The sequence below is a fragment of the Odocoileus virginianus genome, unplaced genomic scaffold (assembly GCF_023699985.2).
Source record: "Odocoileus virginianus isolate 20LAN1187 ecotype Illinois unplaced genomic scaffold, Ovbor_1.2 Unplaced_Contig_25, whole genome shotgun sequence".
NCBI lineage: Eukaryota > Metazoa > Chordata > Mammalia > Artiodactyla > Cervidae > Odocoileus > Odocoileus virginianus.
This window is the reverse complement of record NW_027224342.1, coordinates 554,361-572,956: the sequence shown is the minus strand read 5'-3', so window position 1 is coordinate 572,956 and position 18,596 is coordinate 554,361. Positions and strand designations below refer to the sequence as shown.

Below are 18,596 nucleotides of genomic sequence, written 5' to 3'. Positions count from 1 at the left end.
GGTGGCTGATAGTCACGAGATTGGGAGGCGTGTCTTGTAGCGGCCACTGATTGGTCAGCGGTGTGCACGGGCGAGCCCTACTTCCGGTGCGAGGACCGTTTACCCGCCACCGGTAAAACCCAACCGTCTTTTTCAGCTTCTGCTGGGGATACGGGCCACGGCTAGCCGTTCTCTCACGGCTAACCGGTTCCCGCCCCCTTCCGAGGCAGATTTCGCGGACTCCCGGACCAGAAAAGGTCTGTCAAGTGGCACTTTTTCCTTCCCTTGAACTTCTTTTCAGCGTGCGCTGGAAGCAGTTGAGAAGAGGTTTGATTTTAATGACTTGGAGCGAGGTGGCAGGGGGAGGAGGTTTTACTTAAGTGGCACTTTTTCCTTCCCTTGAACTTCTTTTCAGCGTGCGCTGGAAGCAGTTGAAAAGAGGTTTGATTTTAATGGCTTGGAGCGAGGTGGCAGGGGGAGGAGGTTTTACTTAAGGGAAGAGAAAGGATTTGCGGTTTCAGAAAGAGCCAGTCTTTTCTGGCTCCGCTGGTGGGTTGGTTTGGGATGGTTCGGAGTGCTTTGTCAAGGTGGTTCCCACTGCCGCTCCTGGAATACCAGTGCATAGGCACTTGAGATTTGGCCTCTTAGTGGGTACCGGGTGCTCACTGAAAACAGTTGATCCTTTTCCATCCTTTCTCTTCCTTGGTATGGGAGGGGGCCGAGGGGGACGAACGACCGAGGCTCTCACGCTTTATTTAGATTCTTCAGACTCAAAATCCTATTAACTAGCAACTTTTGCTGTAACACTTTTTGAGATGTAAACTTTTATTTTGAGACATCTGATTGTAACCGGCATTAGTCAAACACAGTGCAGCTAAGCTGTTGGTGTTCTTTTTTTTTTTTTTCAGTCATCAATAACATTTTTATTTCAGGTACAGCTGCAACTACACACAACAATGAATTTTTTTTAGACTAGTTTCATTTCAGGATGGCTTCTGTTACATAAGGAAGTACACCACAAGCAATTTTTAACGAAATAATGAACTCAGAAGTCTGTAGTAACTTTTAAAGATGTACTTATTTTCAAATCAGATTACAACCTAGGGTTACAAAATTATCTAGATTGCATCCATTTTTTTTTGTAGTAGAATGTGCATCATAAACTCAATCTAGAAATAATATTCAAGAACTCTGCATTACTAGTTACTTTAAATTGTACTGTTTCCAAATTATTCTTTACAGAAAAGGTAGCAATTCTTAAAAGTCACTAATTTTTTCTTCTGACTGTATTTCAGTCATGTTTTGGATCTGAGGGCCTAGGGCAGGGCTAGGCTGTACCAACAGCAATACAAACACACAATATTCCTATTGACTAACCTGCAGATATCTAAAATAGTCTCTAACTCTGTCTGCTCTTTTCTTCTCACCAAATTTAGCCAAGTACCTGACTGTTGGTGTTCTAAATACGTACTGGAGGCGAAACCGGGGCTTCCCAGTAGCTCAGTTGATAAAGAATCCACCTGCAGTGCAGGAGACCCCGGTTCAATTCCTGGGTCGGGAAGATCCCCTGGAGAAGGGACAGGCTACCCACTCCAGTATTCTTGGGCTTCCCTGGTGGCTTAGCTGGTAAAGAATCCGCCTGCAATGCGGGAGACCTGGGTTCGATCCCTGGAGAAGGGAACGGTTACCCACTCCAGTATTCTGGCCTGGAGAATTCCATGGACTATATAGTCAATGGAGTCACAAAGAGTCAGACACGATTGAGTGACTTTCAGGCGAAACAAAGTAAAGATGTGGTTTGAGCATGGTCGTTGGGTAACTTCATCTGTTGGGGATCGCTTCCCTCCATTTACCTGGCTCTCCCTGAAGTGGTACTGCTCTAGCGTTTTAAACTGGTTTAATGTTTATGCATAGTGATTTTACAAGCAAAACTTTTATGCATAGTATTGTATAAAGAGCAGCGCATGGGCTTGATTCCCTGTCAGCTGACTTTATAGCCTCTAAAGTTTGATACCGACGGCAGAAAGGCTGCTTTTCAGAGTCCTGACAGGACTTTTAGAAAGTGATCAGTGCATTGACACAGACTTGTTTAAAAAAATTTTGGTGTGGTCTGGCAATTGTAATCTGCCCTGTCTTGCCAAATATTTCTTGCAGTGGTTTTTGGATAAGTTGATGAGTTGATGGCAAAGGAGAGCTAAGGAGCAGAATCCTCAAGTGACTTTTGAGAAAATGTCTTTGTGGTGTCTTTTTTAATTTTAAAAAATTGTAATGTATTTTTTGGGGCTATGGTGGGTCTTGCTTGCTGCTCCGGCTTTTCTCTAGTTGCAGCCACTGGGGGCTACTCTCTAGTTGTGGTGCACGGGCTTCTCATTGTGGTGGCTTCTCTTGTTGTGGAGCTCAGGCTCTAGGTGTATAGGCTTCAGTAGTTGCTGCAGCTGAGCTCAGTAGTTGTGGCTCCTGTGGTTGCACAGGCTCAATACTTGTGGCACGGGGGCTTAGTTGCTCCCTGGCATGTGGGATCTTCCCAGAGTGGGAATCAAACCCCTGTCTCCTGCATTGTCAGGTGGTTTCTTCACTACTGAGCCACCAGGGAAGTCCCCTTTGCAATGTTTTTAATGTCTAAACTGTGTCTGTTTGAAAACCAGATGGTTTTTCTTAACGTTTTAAGAATTTAGACTTCCTAGTGTAAAATGTAACTGAACTTCTCTGTAAGTAAGCTGATTTTGCAAGATTTTGAATTTAACAAATTATATTAATTTTGCATAATCTAGTCATAGTTGGGCTATAAGAAAATGTTGCAAAACCTTTACTTACCTTGTGGAAAGAAGAGAAGGGGAACTAAAACTTAGGCTTGGCCTGGCCTGCTGTGAACCAGACATGATGCTGAGTGCTTAAATGTAATTTGGTCTTTCACAGCTCTATGAAGTAGCTATTATTCCAGCTTTACAGGTTAAGGAATTGAGGCACAAAGGGGTTAAATCCCTGCCTAAGCAAAATAGCAAATTTTGCAGTTTGGATTCAGATTCATGTATTTCTTAAAGTCCAGTTCTTTGCACAGTGGCTTGCTAGTTAAAATTCATTTAGGGGAAATGGTTGCTATACCTGTAGTGCATGGTGCAACATGAGTGATAATTACATGTTATGATCCTGAGCAAAAAAAAAAAAAATATGTGAAGCAAAAAAGAAATCCTTGACAATTGTTTTTTGGTGGTGTTCCAATTACCAAAAGGATCTCATAGAAGTTACAGTTCTTTATTGTTGGGTTGATTTATGAAAACCTTGACACATTTATTGATGTAATAAAACTGTGTTTCAAAGGTTACTTGAATGTTGCAAAATTATGCTTTCATCAGATTGTAACTATCAAAGGAAAAGTTGACATAAAATAATGTAGAACATTTTTATATTTGAAATGTGCCCTTTTCAAGGTACATTTTTGCTGTTGCTCCTAGTGAAAGGAAAATCTCTCTGTAAAAGGAGAAAAAAAGACTTAAATTTTTTTAGATTATACTAAAATATACAGCAATAAATTGCTTTTTAATTCTTCTAATATCTATCCTATGTACTTATTGTAGATGGTATACATTCTTTTAAATTATAGCATCTATGTAGGCTTCCCCAGTGGCTCAGATGGTAAAGAATCCACTTGCAATGAGGGAGACCTGGGTTCCATCCCAGGGTTGGGAAGATCCCCTGGAGGAGGAAATGGCAACCCACTCCAGTATTCTTGTCTGGAGAATCCCGTGGACAGAGAAGCCTGAGGGCTTCAGTCCATGGGGTTATACAAGGAGTGGGACACAACTGAGTGACTAAGCATACATGATCCTGAGGATTTGTTGTCCATGTGCTCCATGACAAGTTGATTCTTTGAGAGGGTGTCATGACTACCTAAATAATAAAAAGGTGGCTTTGCTATGCCAGTCATTGTTCTAAGCACTTGACATATATTAATTCACATCATCCTCATAATCCCATGGTTTGTGCTATTATCCCCATTTTACAGTTTCTTTTTTTAAGCACAGAGAAGTAAGTTGTCCAGAGTCACACAGCTAGTAAGTGGAGGAGCTGGGACCCACACCCTGTATTCTGGTCCAAACTCTAAGGTCTTAATGCTATTTGATGTCGCCTCTCCTGTTAACTAGCCAGCATGTGACAACTGCTTTAAAAGTGTTGCAGTGTGAGTGTTCTGGTACTTCTGGGAAAGCAGTTTTACTTCCAGATGGTGTGACATTGCACCCTTGCTTTGTGGAGCTTGGAAGTTGAAGGAAGCCCTGAAGTTTTGAGGTGGTTCTCCTCTGTGGAGTGGTCTCATGGAGTGCAGGGTATCGGGGGCAGAGGGCATGGCAAGTGCAGAGGTTCAAAGAATGCCAGGTCAGCATTGATTTGTCCGTGTCCTACAGAGACAGAGGTGCTGGGTGGGTGTCTACTGGGTGACTCCATGTACACCGCCTCTGTGTTTACAGCAGGGTTTTAGCAGCATTGTAATTAAGCCAGGGGTCGGGGGTGGGGGGACTGTCTGACTGTTAGAGCCTCTAACAGTGGTTGGCAAACTCTGTTTATAAAAGGTCAGATTGTAAGTATCTTAGTTTTAGAGCAAGGGGACAAGTGATAAGAGGTGATGTCTGAGCGGTGTGGAGAGACCTGACTGGAAAGACCTTGTAGGCCAGCATAGGAGTTTTGGATTTTATTTTGTTCTTGACTGAGAAGGGATTCCAGGTGATAACTGAAGCCTGACTGCACCATGTACTAACTATGAGACCTGGGTAAATTATTAAAAGTTCTTTGCCTCAGTTTTCTCTTAAGGAAAATGGGGATGATAATAGAGCCTGTCCTGTGGGGTTGTCAGGAATACTAAATGAATTAACACACATCAAGTGCTTAGAACATTGCCTGGCACAGAATAAGCAGTAAAATCTGTTAGATGGTATTATCTGTACCTTGTGGCATGGTCCAAATGTTCTATAGTGAAACTGTATTTAATGAAAAATTATATATTCAAATCTATAAAACAAAGTTGTTGAAATACTCCCTAGAGCTGGGGTCCCCAATCCCTGGGCTACAGACTGGTGCTGGTCTGTGGCCTGTGGCATGGCTACATGGAGGTGGTGAGCAGCAGGCTAGGGAGAAGGCTTCATCTGTATTTACAGTTGCTCCCATCACTTACATCCTCCTACCCCAATCCATGGAAAATGTGTCTCCCACAAAACCCCTCCCTGCTGCCAAAAAGGTTGGGGACTGCTGTCCTAGAGTGGAAACTTTAACTCACTATTCTCATTCTTTGTGCATTTGAGCAGATCCTGCTCTGCAGTGTCTTTTTTAAGAGCAAGACTTGAGGAGTGATTTTTGAATATCTGTGACTTGGAACTAGGTAAATAAATCATAGCCTATTTGCAAGATGGGGAATTGAGACATTGTTGAAGTGACTATGGTATATCTAAAGGTACTGATTTAGAAAGACATCTTTTACTTTTGTCTCTTTTTGAACTCGTACATTGTATTCTTTTCTGCATCTGGGTTTTACTCATCATGGCGTTGTGAGATTTCTGAGATTTATCCTTGTTGTGTGTATCAATAGTTGGTTTATTCTCACTGCTGTGAGAGTTGGTTTATTCTCAGTGCCGTGTAGTCTTCCTTTGTATGAAACCCCAGTTCAAGTATTCATGACTTGTATTAGTTGTATAATCAGAAAAAATAGTCTAAAAAAAGTAAAATTTGGTTGAAGTTACAGCTCAAACTGAAGGTATCTAATAACCTGAATTTATTTTACATTAGTAGACTGCATTTATCTAACTTGAGGGGGTTTCCCAGGTGGCTCAGTGATAAAGAATCTGCCTGCCAAGCAGGAGACACAGGTTTGATCCCCGGGTCAGGAAGATCCCCTGGAGAAAGAAATGGCAACCCACTCCAGTATTCTTGCCCTGGCAGGCTCCTCTGTCCATGGGATCGCAAAAAAGTAGGATGTGACTTAGCAACTAAACAAAAACAGTCTAACTGGGGAGTTACTTTTCCCTTCATTCTGCCTCTCATTACTGCTCAGGATCGATAAAAGGGCATTAGCTCTCTTATGAACACCCCTCCCAGTGTTCAAATCTGCTACAAAATATGATATGATAGCATTATACTCAATATCCTTTTCTGATTGCTAAGAAGAATGACTCAACCATAACTGAGCCTATATAATTCTAGAAGAGATGTTGACCTATTTTTCACATGCAGTTATTTAGGTTTTATACAAAATTTAACTACGGAAGCAATCATAATCTTAGCGCTGAAATTACCTTAGATGTAATTTTGCCCACTTTTCACCTGGCAGGGGAGGATCTGATGTCTTTAGTGGTCTGCCCAGGCCACACCTTGGTGGAGGCCCAAGCTGGACTCTCCTGACTTAAATTTGGAGGCCTGCAGCCTCCCTGAGTAAAAAGCCTCTGAACTCCTTGACAAAAACACTTAGAACTCATACTATGTTGTTCATTTGTTTCCAGCACTTACTCTGTAGCCTTTAGGTTGTAAAGCATTCACTTTACAATTTGGAATTGTGTTTGATCTGGATTCTTATTCCTACATGTGAACAGTAAAGCCCTTCAATTTTTAAGTTTATCCTAAATCACAAATGAAAGAATTCTCATTTTGTTGCTCTCTAAAATTCAACCAGGACTCCAATTCAACTTGAGTTGGCATTCTGAGAATATACCTATGTTAAGTTTACTAAGGCAATAAGTGTGTGAAGTAACTTTTTTATGCATTGCTTTTCAGGAGTAAGCTTTACCAGTCCTAGACGTTCAAGCATTTTCAGAAATAAATCCTCCAGCAAGTTTAAAAATAATTAGGAAGTGGAGTTGCTCTGGTTGCACAAAAAAGATGTCAAGTGGATCTAGTGAAGTTGATGAGGTTTGTATTTCAAGTTGAAAATCTGCTTTTGTTAATTTTATTATGTTCTGTTTCTTTTCCAACTTGAGTTTAATTTCATACACTAAAGTGCAGAGATTGTAAATGTACAGTTCATGAGTTCCAGACAGTGATGTTTAAAGTATTTAAATGATGAGCATATGTGTACAAGTTTTAAAATTTTAACTATCTACCAAGATTCATTTTTTCTGACTCTTTTCACATAATTATATGAAAGCATTTTGAAAAGTATAAGGCCCTGTATACAAAGGTAACATGGGGTCTGTCTGTCTGTCTATCTATCTGTCTATCTATCTATCTATCTATCTATCTATCCAGTTAAGTACTAATCTATAACCCAACCCCACATTATCTTGTTTATGGCTTTTGAAACAGACATGTGTACTTTTAAATGGTTAAAATTATTCCTGTAGCTCATAATCCATTCTTAGAATACACTCTTAGAACATCATGGTTGTTTACTTATCTATTTACTTATGTATGCCCTATCTCCTTCTCCCCAAAATGTTTTAGGTGATTTAGAGATTAACTTCTCAAGAAGAATAGGTGTGGGGAATTCCCTGGCAGTCCAGTGGTTAGGACTCTTGAGATCTCACTCATAGCTGAGAGTCCACATTCAATCTCTGGTCTGGGAACTAAGATCCCGCAAGCCTCGCAGTGCAGGGGAAGAAAATAATAAGAAATATATGCTCAAGTGTTTCCTGTTTTGTCCACAGAGTGGCACTGTTAGATTATTTTAAAAAATCAAAAGTCACAAACAGGATTCTTTGTAGTTGCTTTTAGAAAACTTACTTATTTTATAGCAGTTCTGGTGCCAAATTACTAGAAGACTAGACTTTCTACCTTAAAGTACACAGGAGGAAAATGATGTCTTATGTGTGGTTGTGATAATGTGAAGTTTTGAAAGTGCATCTTTTCCTGTAGTCATAGTATTGAAAATAGACAAAGGTCCTTTGATATCACCAGTTGACTTTTGGAGCCTCTTGGAAGTGAAGTAAGTCTTCAATTTTTCTTAAAGTTCTATCATCATTCCTTTTAATTTGTTAATAAATCTTCCTTAGATAAGAACATGAATCCCTGCTTATGATAATGATAACATTGTTCTTTATGCATATGAACCAAATACTGCATATTTCAGTAATGTAAGTAATGTTAATTGCCATTTGCCAAATATATTAACATTTAACCACTTTAAAGGAAAAGATTTCAATTCTTCATAAACTATAGATTTCCTCTACACTCACTCAAAAAATACTAGTCTCTCTCAAATTTGTCCACTTCCTTTCATTAAACAGTGAGCAAAATCATTTCACTTCCTTTTTTCCTTGTAGGAAAGTCAGAGCAGTTTTTACTTATTTTTCAGTGTAAAACTCTAAACCTAAGTCCCTGCGACATTATGAATTCTTTCCTTACTCCCTCTCTTAATCAGCAGTATTTTCATTCTCATATTAACGTGGTTTTTTTTTGTCTCTGGTTTAGATTAAGACCTCTGAAACTCTTTGAAAAGTTGGTTTAAAATAATAAGTTAATATTATTCTTTCCTCTCATTGTTCAGTCTGAATTTCACAGAATTATTAATTGTTCAATTTTTAAACTATTAGCAGGAAACTGCTGCATCTGACACATCTTACAATGAAGAACAACAAGGAGCAATTCAGGAGATCCTTATTCATTGCCAGGTACAAAAAGTTCTGTCTCAAATGCAGTTTTCTAAAATACTAAAATTCTCTTTATCTCATATACAGTATATAATTGAAATTATGCTGTTTTGAATTATTTATGATTATCACTCTCATTATGCTCTTTTAACAGTTTTCTTCTGTGAAAGTTTCAAAATAGCAGTGTGTAGGTTTTATAGCCTTTTGTAAAAACCCTTAATTGATCAAGTGTAGTTATAGCTCTTTCATCTAAACTGTTCGATACTGAATTAATTTCCCCTACAAATTCTTTAAAGGAAGTTGGCTGATATAGATAAAATTTAGTATGTACCTAAATGTATGTCAGGATATTTCAGTTGAAATGAAATGACAGCCCACTGTTTATTAATGAGTTTATCTTAATAGTTTTGAGGGGATTTTTTTTAAAAAATTGACATGTTGGTGGAGACTGGTAGAGGTAGCTAATTATCAAGGATTTTGTGAGCTGCATACCCTAGCAATAATGAACATTTATAAGAAGTAAATGTTTCTTAACATATAAAATTTCTGTGATACAATGAACTAACATACTTTGAAAAGTAAGAAGTGTCTGTGAGAGTCTTTATCATGCCTTTATCATGAGAACAGTGGAACACTTAAAGGGGACTTGTGGTGTCTTCTGGGAAAGGAGGTACAGAGAGCGGGAACGTGAGGGCCAGGTAAGGAGTTCTGATTTTGAGCCGCAGCAACTCAGCCTGCTTTACATCAGCATCCACAAGGTTGATGAATGAGGTTGACGCGGCTCTGCCAGGACCTTCTGAACGATTGTGTAAGATGTGGTGGGATGGAGCATCTCCCATAAGACACGCCCAGGTTTCAGAGTCACAGCCCTGCAGTGGGCCCTGGGGGATCCTCTCCATTTCTCCTCTTGTGCTGGCTCCCTCCTGTCTTCGGCACCTTCCCTTCCCAGTCTAGGCCACATGGGGCAGCACTTCCACCTGTTCTTTTTTATCCTTCCCAGCGTCCCCTTTAGTAAAACCCCAGCCCTGTCTAGCCAGGCTGGGAAGCAGAGGGGAGGACCTCTGCTGGGGACTGGTGACCCTCAGACAACCTCAATCCTTCTTGGATATTTCATGGAGAAAATGGGGAAGCGTGGAGCAGAAATCCCCCCCAAGTCCCAATTCTTCTCACAGCCCACAAACCTGCCTAGTTCCATCTCTGTCAACCTCCTTCCTGACCGCTGGAGTGGGAAAGGGGTTCCCCCTGTAAGGCTAACACTAACACCTCCTCTAGTTTCTGCATCTGATCCTCTTTCCCTGTGTTCAGACACCTCCGTTCTTCCATCACCCCCCTCTCTCCCAGATCTTCAGCCTCTGTCTCTCTCAGCATACTCATTCTCCCATTTTTATTTATTAAAATCACTTCTTCTGGCCTCCTATCCCTCTCTCCTTCCCTTCATAACCCAGCACTTTGAATGTCATTTATGTTCACTCTGTAAACATTTGACTTCCTGTTTGGGTATTTGGGGGGTTTGTTTTTTAACTGAAGTAGAGCTGATTTATAATATTGTGTTAGTTCCAGGTGTAGAGCATAAATTTGGGGTGTAATTCCCTGTGCTCTACAGTAAATCCTTATTTCTTATCTATTTTATGTATAGTAGTTAATATCAGTTAATGTCATGCTCCTAATTTGTTGGGTATTTTTTAATATACTCTTCCTTCTGCCCTGTATACTCTTGCATGCATTTCTACCTGGTGGACACTTTCTCATCTTTTCACTCTTAACACAGATAACACCCACGACTGCCCACCTAGATTAGGTCTTGCCCTTCTGTGCACACTTAGCTTCTTATTCTTATCTGTATTATGGCCATAATATTAATAACGCTTGAACACTACTGGACTAGCCATTGTGCAGTATTATTATTATGTTAGTAGTGATACTATAGCACATTGCTTTGTCCTTAAGAGAACTAAGAGATATTTTCATCCTGATTCTATTAATAAGGAAATTGAATAGCAGAGAAGTAACTTGAACCCCACTGTGTTCCCCTCAAGCCTGTGCTGAGAGCCAGCAGGTCTCACACTTGATCAGGTCAGAATCACCTAGAGGGCTTGTGAAAACAGGTCGCTGCTCTCGCTCTCAGACTTCCCAATTCAGTAGATCTGGGGTGGGAGATGTAGCATTTCCAACAAGCTAGTAGATGGTGCTGTTGCCTCTGGCACTGAAATCAATTGCCCCTCGCTGCTAATCACTCTATTTACCTTGTCTCTTTACTTGTCTCTCTCCAGCTAAAATGGGAGTTCCTTAGGGCAGGAGCTGGTTCTGTTCTTTTTTTTTTTTTTTTAATGTCCACATTCCCAGCATCTAGCAAAGCAGCCTGGCAGGTGGTAAGCTCTCAATAAATGTTTAGTTGAATGAATGATGTAATGGTTCTGGCCTTTTTATTTAAGTGTATTTTTGCCCAAATGAAATTTCTATGTATTTCAAGAATTCTCAGGTTTTATCAATCACATACCCGATTGGCATACAGGGGCTGTGTACTCAAACGTTTTATAAAGTTAATTGTTAATTGCATGACTTTAATCTGGGGACTTCCCTGGGGGTTCAGTGGTTGATTCTACACTTCCAGTGCAGGGTTCAATCCCTGGCCAGGGAACTAGGATCTCACATGCCACATGGCCAAAAATAAATAAATAAAATATGCTGATGCCAAAGGTCACATCTGTTGTATTTGGTTCACTGTTCCTTCCAGAGTGGACCCTTCACTGCCTATTAGTTTATACCATCATTATGGGAAGAGGCTCTTTTGCCTTTTAGCATATTTTAAAATTTCTTTCCTAAACTATCACCTTCCTTGATGTAAAATGACTCCAGCATAAATGTGATGGCTTATAGGAATTGTGGAACATTTACTTTCCAGTATTCAAGCTTCTTCAGATGCCTGTATGATATGCAGTAGTTGAGTAGGAGGTTGGGGCGCTTTAATCTCAGCCAGCTCGGCCTTGGGTCACCAACAACCATGCATTAAATGGGAAATAAGAAATTTCTGATGGCTTGAGAATTTTCTTTGTTTCTGGCAGTCAAAGCTTGGCTTAATGGTATTTTTTATGTTACTTTTCTTTTGAAGTAGAAATTAGTAACAGTTTGTACTATAATAGGCCATCTATGATGCTATTCAAGACCTGGATAAGAAGTTTGATGTTATTCATGGAAAGGTTTCAAAAATTCACCGTTACCGTTGCTGTATGAAGTCAATGTGGCAAAGCCGTGTAAGTGTTACAAAAATATTTTCACAGCTATAATAAATAAACCTCTGGGCTCTAAAGATGTCAATTAGAAGTGAGAGAGAACTAATAACTCTTAAAGAGGAATAAGGCTGATCTGTACTTGCTATAGCAGCAGATGGGAGACTAAACCTCTGCTGGAAAAATGCTGATGTTTAGGTTTGAGATATGTATGACAATGGGTATTTTTACATTTGTAACCATAATATATAAAATGTGATTCAAATGTAGGGGTGAAGAGAAATAGAGCACTTATCTTTAATAATATAAAGCAATCTTCCATAGAAAGTAACTATCAATGTATTTACTATATATGCCTTTTTTCTTTTACTCACAGTTAATTTGTGCTGGGTTTGTGTCATTTCAGAAACTACATGGACATAGATATAAAAATTATAATTACCAGCATTCTAGAAAGAGCAGAAGCCTGAAAAGGAAGAGAAGGGACCTTACCTCTTCATTATCTCTCACTGAAAGTTATAGCCCCACTATACCAGTAAGCAGGCAGGATAATGATTCCCAGAGCAACACTTTGGAAATACCTATCGAGTCCCAGAAGTCCCCAGAGCGGGAGCAGGAGTCATTCATCCAGGATCAGGAGCCAGATCGCAACGAGAGCCCAGGGATCCCTGCCATCTTCACACAACCCTATGAGCCATACGAATACATGCAGGAGGAATCCATGCAGGTTCCTTCTTACTACGACAGCCCACAGGCCCACAGCACCACCAATTTCTTCCCACCGAACCAGGCCACTGTAATTCCAACTGCAACCATACTGACCCAGATGGAACCTGAACCAATACCTGGCCCTGATGTTGTGACCTATCCACCTTTATTTGATCCCCAGCCCTCCAGGCCTAATATCTCACCTCCCTGCACGTCAGACGCTTATGGTGAGTATGAACTGACACCTGTTACAGGTAGCATTATTTACCCTATAGTCCTCAGCACTTGGATGCAAGTTTGTGGAAGCTGTTTGTTTCTCATCTTGAGTACTAGTTTGGGGTGATACTCTTAACGCTGACTAACACTTCTTGAGTGTCTCTAATGTGCCCACACTATGCCAGTCAACTGACACTGCCTCTACACTAATACTCATAATGATCACACTGTGAGCTTTTTCATCTTGTTTTTCTTTACCCTTTCCCTGTGTAAACAATCACATGTTCCTAAAATGGCTAGAGCCCAGATGACAGAAAAGGAAAGGCACACTTTAGGTTAATTCACACAGATGTCAAGCTTGTGTTGGAATCTTTGGTTAGAGAAATAAATCTTCCTAGCAAATTACAAAACCCACTTCCATTACAACACACTAACTTTAAGAAGTCGATCGAGCACTCTGGTTGAATAACTGAGTACTTGTCTGGACACAAAGAAATTTGAGTACAACTTAGTTTATGGCATGGGCTTCCCTGGTGGCACAGGCAATAAAGAGTCTGCCTGCAATGCAGGAGACCGGGGTTCATCCCTGGGTCGGGAAGCTCCCCTGGAGAAGAGAATGGCAATCCACTCCAGTATTCTTGCCTGGAGAATCCCATGGAGCCTGGTGGGTTACAGTCTGTGAGGTCACAAAGAGTTGGACATGACTGAGCAACTAACACACTCTATTTTATAGCATAGCTAAAACTTCTTGAGGTATGAGCACTTACATTATTTCATGTCTCAGTTAGTTACTTTTAAAATATAAACCTCCAGCCAAATATCTATTACCATGCAATGAAACTTGAAAGAGATTATTCAGTGTAATGTTAAAGTTACTTTTGACCTAGCTAAGCACAAAATAATCTTGTTTTCTGCAAAATTCAGATAAGCATTTAAGCCTTGAGAGACGGGAATTTTAAAGCCATGGTAGAGGGTTAGTAAGAGAACTCATGTGGTTCTCAAAGATAATGGAAGTTATTGAAATTCATTAATTAAAATGAATAAATTTAAGCAACTTTAGAACTATAAATTCTGGAAATTTCCCACTGAAATTAGCTAGTAAAATAAACCTCATCTGGAGAGACCAAGAGGACAGAAATTGAGAGAAATTCATTAAAATTCTTGAAGAGAGCAGTAGCTTGGTTTAGATTAACTTAATTCAACCTAAGTTACAGGTCTTTTTGCTATATTTGCCTGTGGCCAAAGAGGCCTTGGGTTGCTCAGTCTGTTTTATGATCTTTGAAACTCTAAGTTACCTTCTGAAGTTGCTTTTGTTGTTTGGGGGAGGTCATGTGGGACAGCAACCCACTCTGGTACTCTTGCCTGGAGAAATCCCGTGGATGGAGGAGCCTGGTAGGCTCTAGTCCATGGGGTCGCAAAGAGTCGGACACAACTAAGCAACTTCACTTACTCACTCACATGGGACATTCTTGGGTAGCTAGCCTAAGATCATCTTTAGTCTTTCATTACATTTTACCTTGAAGTTCTGGGTCCATGCTGGGGTACTTCACAGAATGTTCCAGGAATGATACAATTACTCCCTACTTAACATCTCTTCTTTCAAGATAATATCAGGTCAAGTATTATTTGTCTTTTTCTCCTCTTTGAAGCTCCAACTTCACCAGTTAGAAATCGCCCGGATTTCTTCAGAGATAACTTCCCTGAGGACCCCTCAACCTGGTCCGTGGATGAAGTGATCACGTTTCTGCAAGATGTAGATCCTCTGACACTCGATCCCCTGGTTGACCTCTTCAGGGAACATGTAATGTATCTTTTGATCTGGTTTTTCTGCCTTAATGACTTTGAATTATCTCTTTGCAGACCCTTCAGTTGGTTACTGTTTAGTATAGATGGTGGGGGAACCCTATCAACTGATTTTTCCATATTTGAGAGAGTTCACTTTGCCGAAAGTCAGATCCTTAAAGGGTAGAGGGTGGATTTGTGCTTAAATGGTTACCCAAGTACCTAACATACTACACGTCTTCAAGTTCTCAAGAGAAGATGATTCAGCATGGCCACTCTCAGATGTCTTCCCCTTTGTAAGACCAGCTACAAAGATCCTCCTCCCCACCTGCTCACTGCTTGGCCCTGGGATTGTGAGTAGGAGGGAGTGACCACTGTTGTAATACATTGTCCTCCTTGTTATGATTCCCAATGAACCCAGTAACTGATTCCATTTGGCTCTGTTCTGTTGACCTTACATGATTACTGACGATTTGGGATGCTGATACTCTCATGCCATTTACAAAGTAACATCATGGGCTAAATTTTTTAAGTTCTAATTTCTTTAGAAATTATAGAAATAAATTAGAAATTAATTTCTTTAATTTCTACTTTTACTTACTAGAAAATGTATAGAAGGTACCTGACAAAAGCAGTACTGTGAAGGACTTCAGGTCCCTTCAGCCAGTGATAAATGATTCAGCAGTTTTATTTTTAAACTAGATCTCATAAAAACCAAATAATATGCTTCAGCAGCATCACTTGGCCAATTAATTCTTTTTTACACTAGGAGGATGACTTGTGACTATCAAGTAATATTTTTGTAGTTTCCTACTGAATAAAATTAGTGCCCACATATCTGATGTACCATTTTCAATATGGTAAGAAAATCAGTCATTAGTTTTTAGCATCTAATTAGCTTCAGACAACTAACTGATTACCTTCCAATGTTAAGACAGCACTGTATAGCACACTAATAGCTGAGATACTCATGTTCCAGCCCTTCTAAGAAAGTCAATGACCATCTGAAATTCATTTTTATGATTCATTAAGTTTTTACTCCTTTTGTCATAGTTATGCAGTATTTTGTTTAACACAAGGTATTTAAAATTAGGTAGCTTGACGCTTAGGACATTTTTAAGATATTAAATTAAATTTCCTTTTGCTTAAAATTTGAAGCAAATTTACAAGTGATTAAGTGATGCTTCACTGTACAAATTAGATTTTTGATAGTTTCCATCAGTCAGTTGCAGATTCAGAGAATATAGAGCTGGAATGAGCTGCTCTCTAATTGTGTTACATGTTCTTATATAGAAAGGAGAAACTATTCTGATTCAATATGAATGCTTTATTAATTATTTTAATTTCCTTTGCTCTGTAGGGCATTGATGGGAAAGCTCTGCTACTGCTCAAGAGTGACATGCTGATAAAGTACATGGGGCTTAAGGTGGGGGCAGCCTTGAAGGTGTGCCACTACGTCGAAGGACTTAAAGAAGGAAGATACATCTACAATTTATAAACCACGTATAGGTTAGACTGGACTTAATTCTGGGAAGACTAGTGCTGTCTTTGCTCTGCCGTTAGAAGTTTTTGTTGCATAGAAGGTTCCTTTAAGATATGGTGTATCCAAAATAGCAGAACCGAGGACAGTCCAGTCTATTTCTTTAGAAGTCGTTTAATATATTAGTGCTAGCATAGTCAAACTGGTTGTTTGTTCTTATCTTTTCATTATTTTCATTGTATAGTTTACAGATATACTTCATGCAGGAAACAGAAATACCTTTTGATTTTGGTTAATGTTTATATGTAAAACCAAAACAGTCAAATCCCAAAGGGCAAAATATCAGGCACTGACAAGCTTTCTAAAGAAATCCATATGACATTTTCCTTAGAAGAAAATTTAAAGTTGCAACTGTAGGTATCCTGTTTTTCTCAAATATTTTATGTCTGTTACTGCAATGTTCTGTTTGTATTCTACGGGTTTCCCAAAAGGGAATAGCCACATATATTATTCTCTTTTATGTTATTATTTCACTGTATGTTTTATCTGTCCCTACTAGAAGGAAAAAAACAGCCTTTTAAGATTTCATGAGGCGTTCTTAACAGTTTTTAAAAAAATTATCACATAGTCATTTCATGCAAGAGATACTACACTACAAGGGTGGTTTGGATTGAGTCTGACTATATTCTTTTCAACTAAATACATGTTATTTTACAACTTCCATATTTTGTCTAAACTTGGACATTTAACTAGGCATTCATTGCTCACATCTCTCCATGAAGATGCCTATGTCTGAGTTTTTTAAAGATGTGTTTTATTGTCTCTTCATTCCTCATATGGATACTGTTTTGTATTTATATTTTATTCTGTACGTGAAGTATACACATAGTTAAATTCTTTTTTAATTTAAAATGGCATTTTACACTTCCACTGAGCTAAAGACCATCTCTATATATAGTGAGTTTTTTAATTCTTTAAAACACATGCAAAGTGTTTGCTATCACTGGTACCTCTCAGCTCACACTTCAGGGTTTCCGTACAGGGAAGTTCTATCTTGTGCAATGTTTCTAGTTAATTTCCTTTCTGAGCCATTTATCTTTTAAACTTTAGACAAGTACACTAATTCTGATTTGAACTTTACTTTAAAAATTAGAACCTTCATGTGAAACATTCATTGTTATTTTATTTATTACATCATATGTTGTATAATATTCAGTGTAATGTTAATAAGCTATGAGAAATGGTGTTGGTTTTATTAGCCATTTGTTATAAATGCCAATAAGATGTTCACCAGGGCTAAGAATATACATTATCTTTTTAGAAAACCAAGTGTACCTTATAAGCAAATATAACTACTTACTGGGCATATATGATTTAAAGGACATTTTCATCTGTGTTATTCCTTTTGTGTTAAAAGATTCAGACTTCAATTTGGTCTTTTTTCAAACTGTTTATGTGAAGATGCTGTGCCCACTTGAACAGTCCTCAGGTGTTTGTATAAGCACTATGTTTTACAGTTTTTAAATATAATAAAGTTTAATAAAGCTGTTAATGTCAAAGCCTCAGATTTGATTTTACTTGCTTAAAGAGTTAAAGCCAGCAGTGATGCATGTCATGAATCATTATGCTTTGTGACAGCCTCACTAGAGAATTCTCTTTCCATCCTGAATATCAAGGCAAAAGTATGGCTAACACAATAACTTTCATAAATACAGACTTTCTAGTTCAAATTTCATATCCATTGAAACAAATTTTTCTCTCTAAAATTACTCTCATCTTCATGAAACATAGTCAAATCAAGACTAAATTTGTAAACGGAATGGTCAGCTCATCAGTTGACCACATAGGCTCCTCCAAAGTGGTTGTGGTGGAAATCCTCAGGATTCATCTCAGAACAAATTCCCAAAAGGCCTCTCAAGGCCAGGAAAGACATACCAAAGGTTTGCCATCAGGCTGCGCTTAAGTGGATTTCACTCTTCTACAGAATCCCTAAAACGTGATTCCTGCACATGCCAGCAGGAATCCCATTCACCTGCTACAGCTGCTCAGCACCCACGAGTTTCCAATGTCTGGAGGGACCAGGCAGAAAATGTTTCAATCCTACCCACAGGTGTAGTTTACCAAAGTGCTTTAAGTCACAAATAATTTGAGGGGAAGGGCGTCCCTATATCTGGGAAACAGATCAAAACCAGTAATATTATAGGCAAAAACCATAAAAATTATGACCATATTCACCACTTCACACAGTAACTATTTGTTAACTTTTTATGAAGGCTCAAGTTTTCCATTAGAATTTTTTACTATCTTACCCAGTTCAGCTGTATGATCTGAAACTTATCAGAGACCTGCATTTGTCAAAAAGGTCTTCCTATATATCATCTTGAAGCATTTTTGCAAAAGCATCAGAGTAAAATAACTGCCTATAAATAACAAAAGACACCTGATTATAATGTAATCGCTAAAGAAACTTGGTTATGATAACTAGAATTATAACCAATGATAATCTTAACCCTTGAAACGTTAATCACTGGCGAAAATCAAGAAGCAAGTAACTGTGAACTGTTCATCATACCAACATTTACTGATTTGGAAAACTTATGGTCTCATCTTCCTCCAAGAAAGGAAAGGTACGTAAACTTA

The 18,596-nt window shown here is 39.0% G+C and overlaps 1 protein-coding gene across 4 annotated transcripts; it reads left to right on the top strand.

Annotated features, from left to right (window-relative positions):
- The first annotated feature begins 75 nt into the window (after nt 1-75).
- SCML1 (Scm polycomb group protein like 1) lies at nt 76-17,515 on the top strand. Of its 4 annotated transcripts, none has more exons than XM_070464474.1 (8): nt 76-236; nt 6,733-6,867; nt 8,490-8,564; nt 10,814-10,912; nt 11,684-11,794; nt 12,177-12,705; nt 14,344-14,495; nt 15,837-17,515. In XM_070464474.1, the coding sequence occupies exons 2-8, from the start codon at nt 6,838-6,840 to the stop codon at nt 15,972-15,974; spliced, it is 1,134 nt and encodes a 377-aa protein (XP_070320575.1). In that variant the 5' UTR covers nt 76-236; nt 6,733-6,837; the 3' UTR covers nt 15,975-17,515. The 4 variants fall into 4 exon arrangements, with proteins under 4 accessions (XP_070320575.1, XP_070320574.1, XP_020768766.1 ...); XM_070464473.1 differs by having other exon boundaries at nt 8,487-8,564; XM_020913107.2 differs by lacking the exon at nt 10,814-10,912.
- The last annotated feature ends 1,081 nt before the right edge of the window (nt 17,516-18,596 follow it).

Coding starts and splice junctions, on each gene's coding strand:
- SCML1 (XM_070464473.1), top strand. CDS start 6,838: ATGTCAAGTGGATCTAGTGAAGTTGATGAG. Junction 10,913..11,683: donor GCAAAGCAGCCTGGCAGGTG/GTAAGCTCTCAA, acceptor GTACTATAATAG/GCCATCTATGATGCTATTCA. Junction 14,496..15,836: donor TTGACCTCTTCAGGGAACAT/GTAATGTATCTT, acceptor TTTGCTCTGTAG/GGCATTGATGGGAAAGCTCT.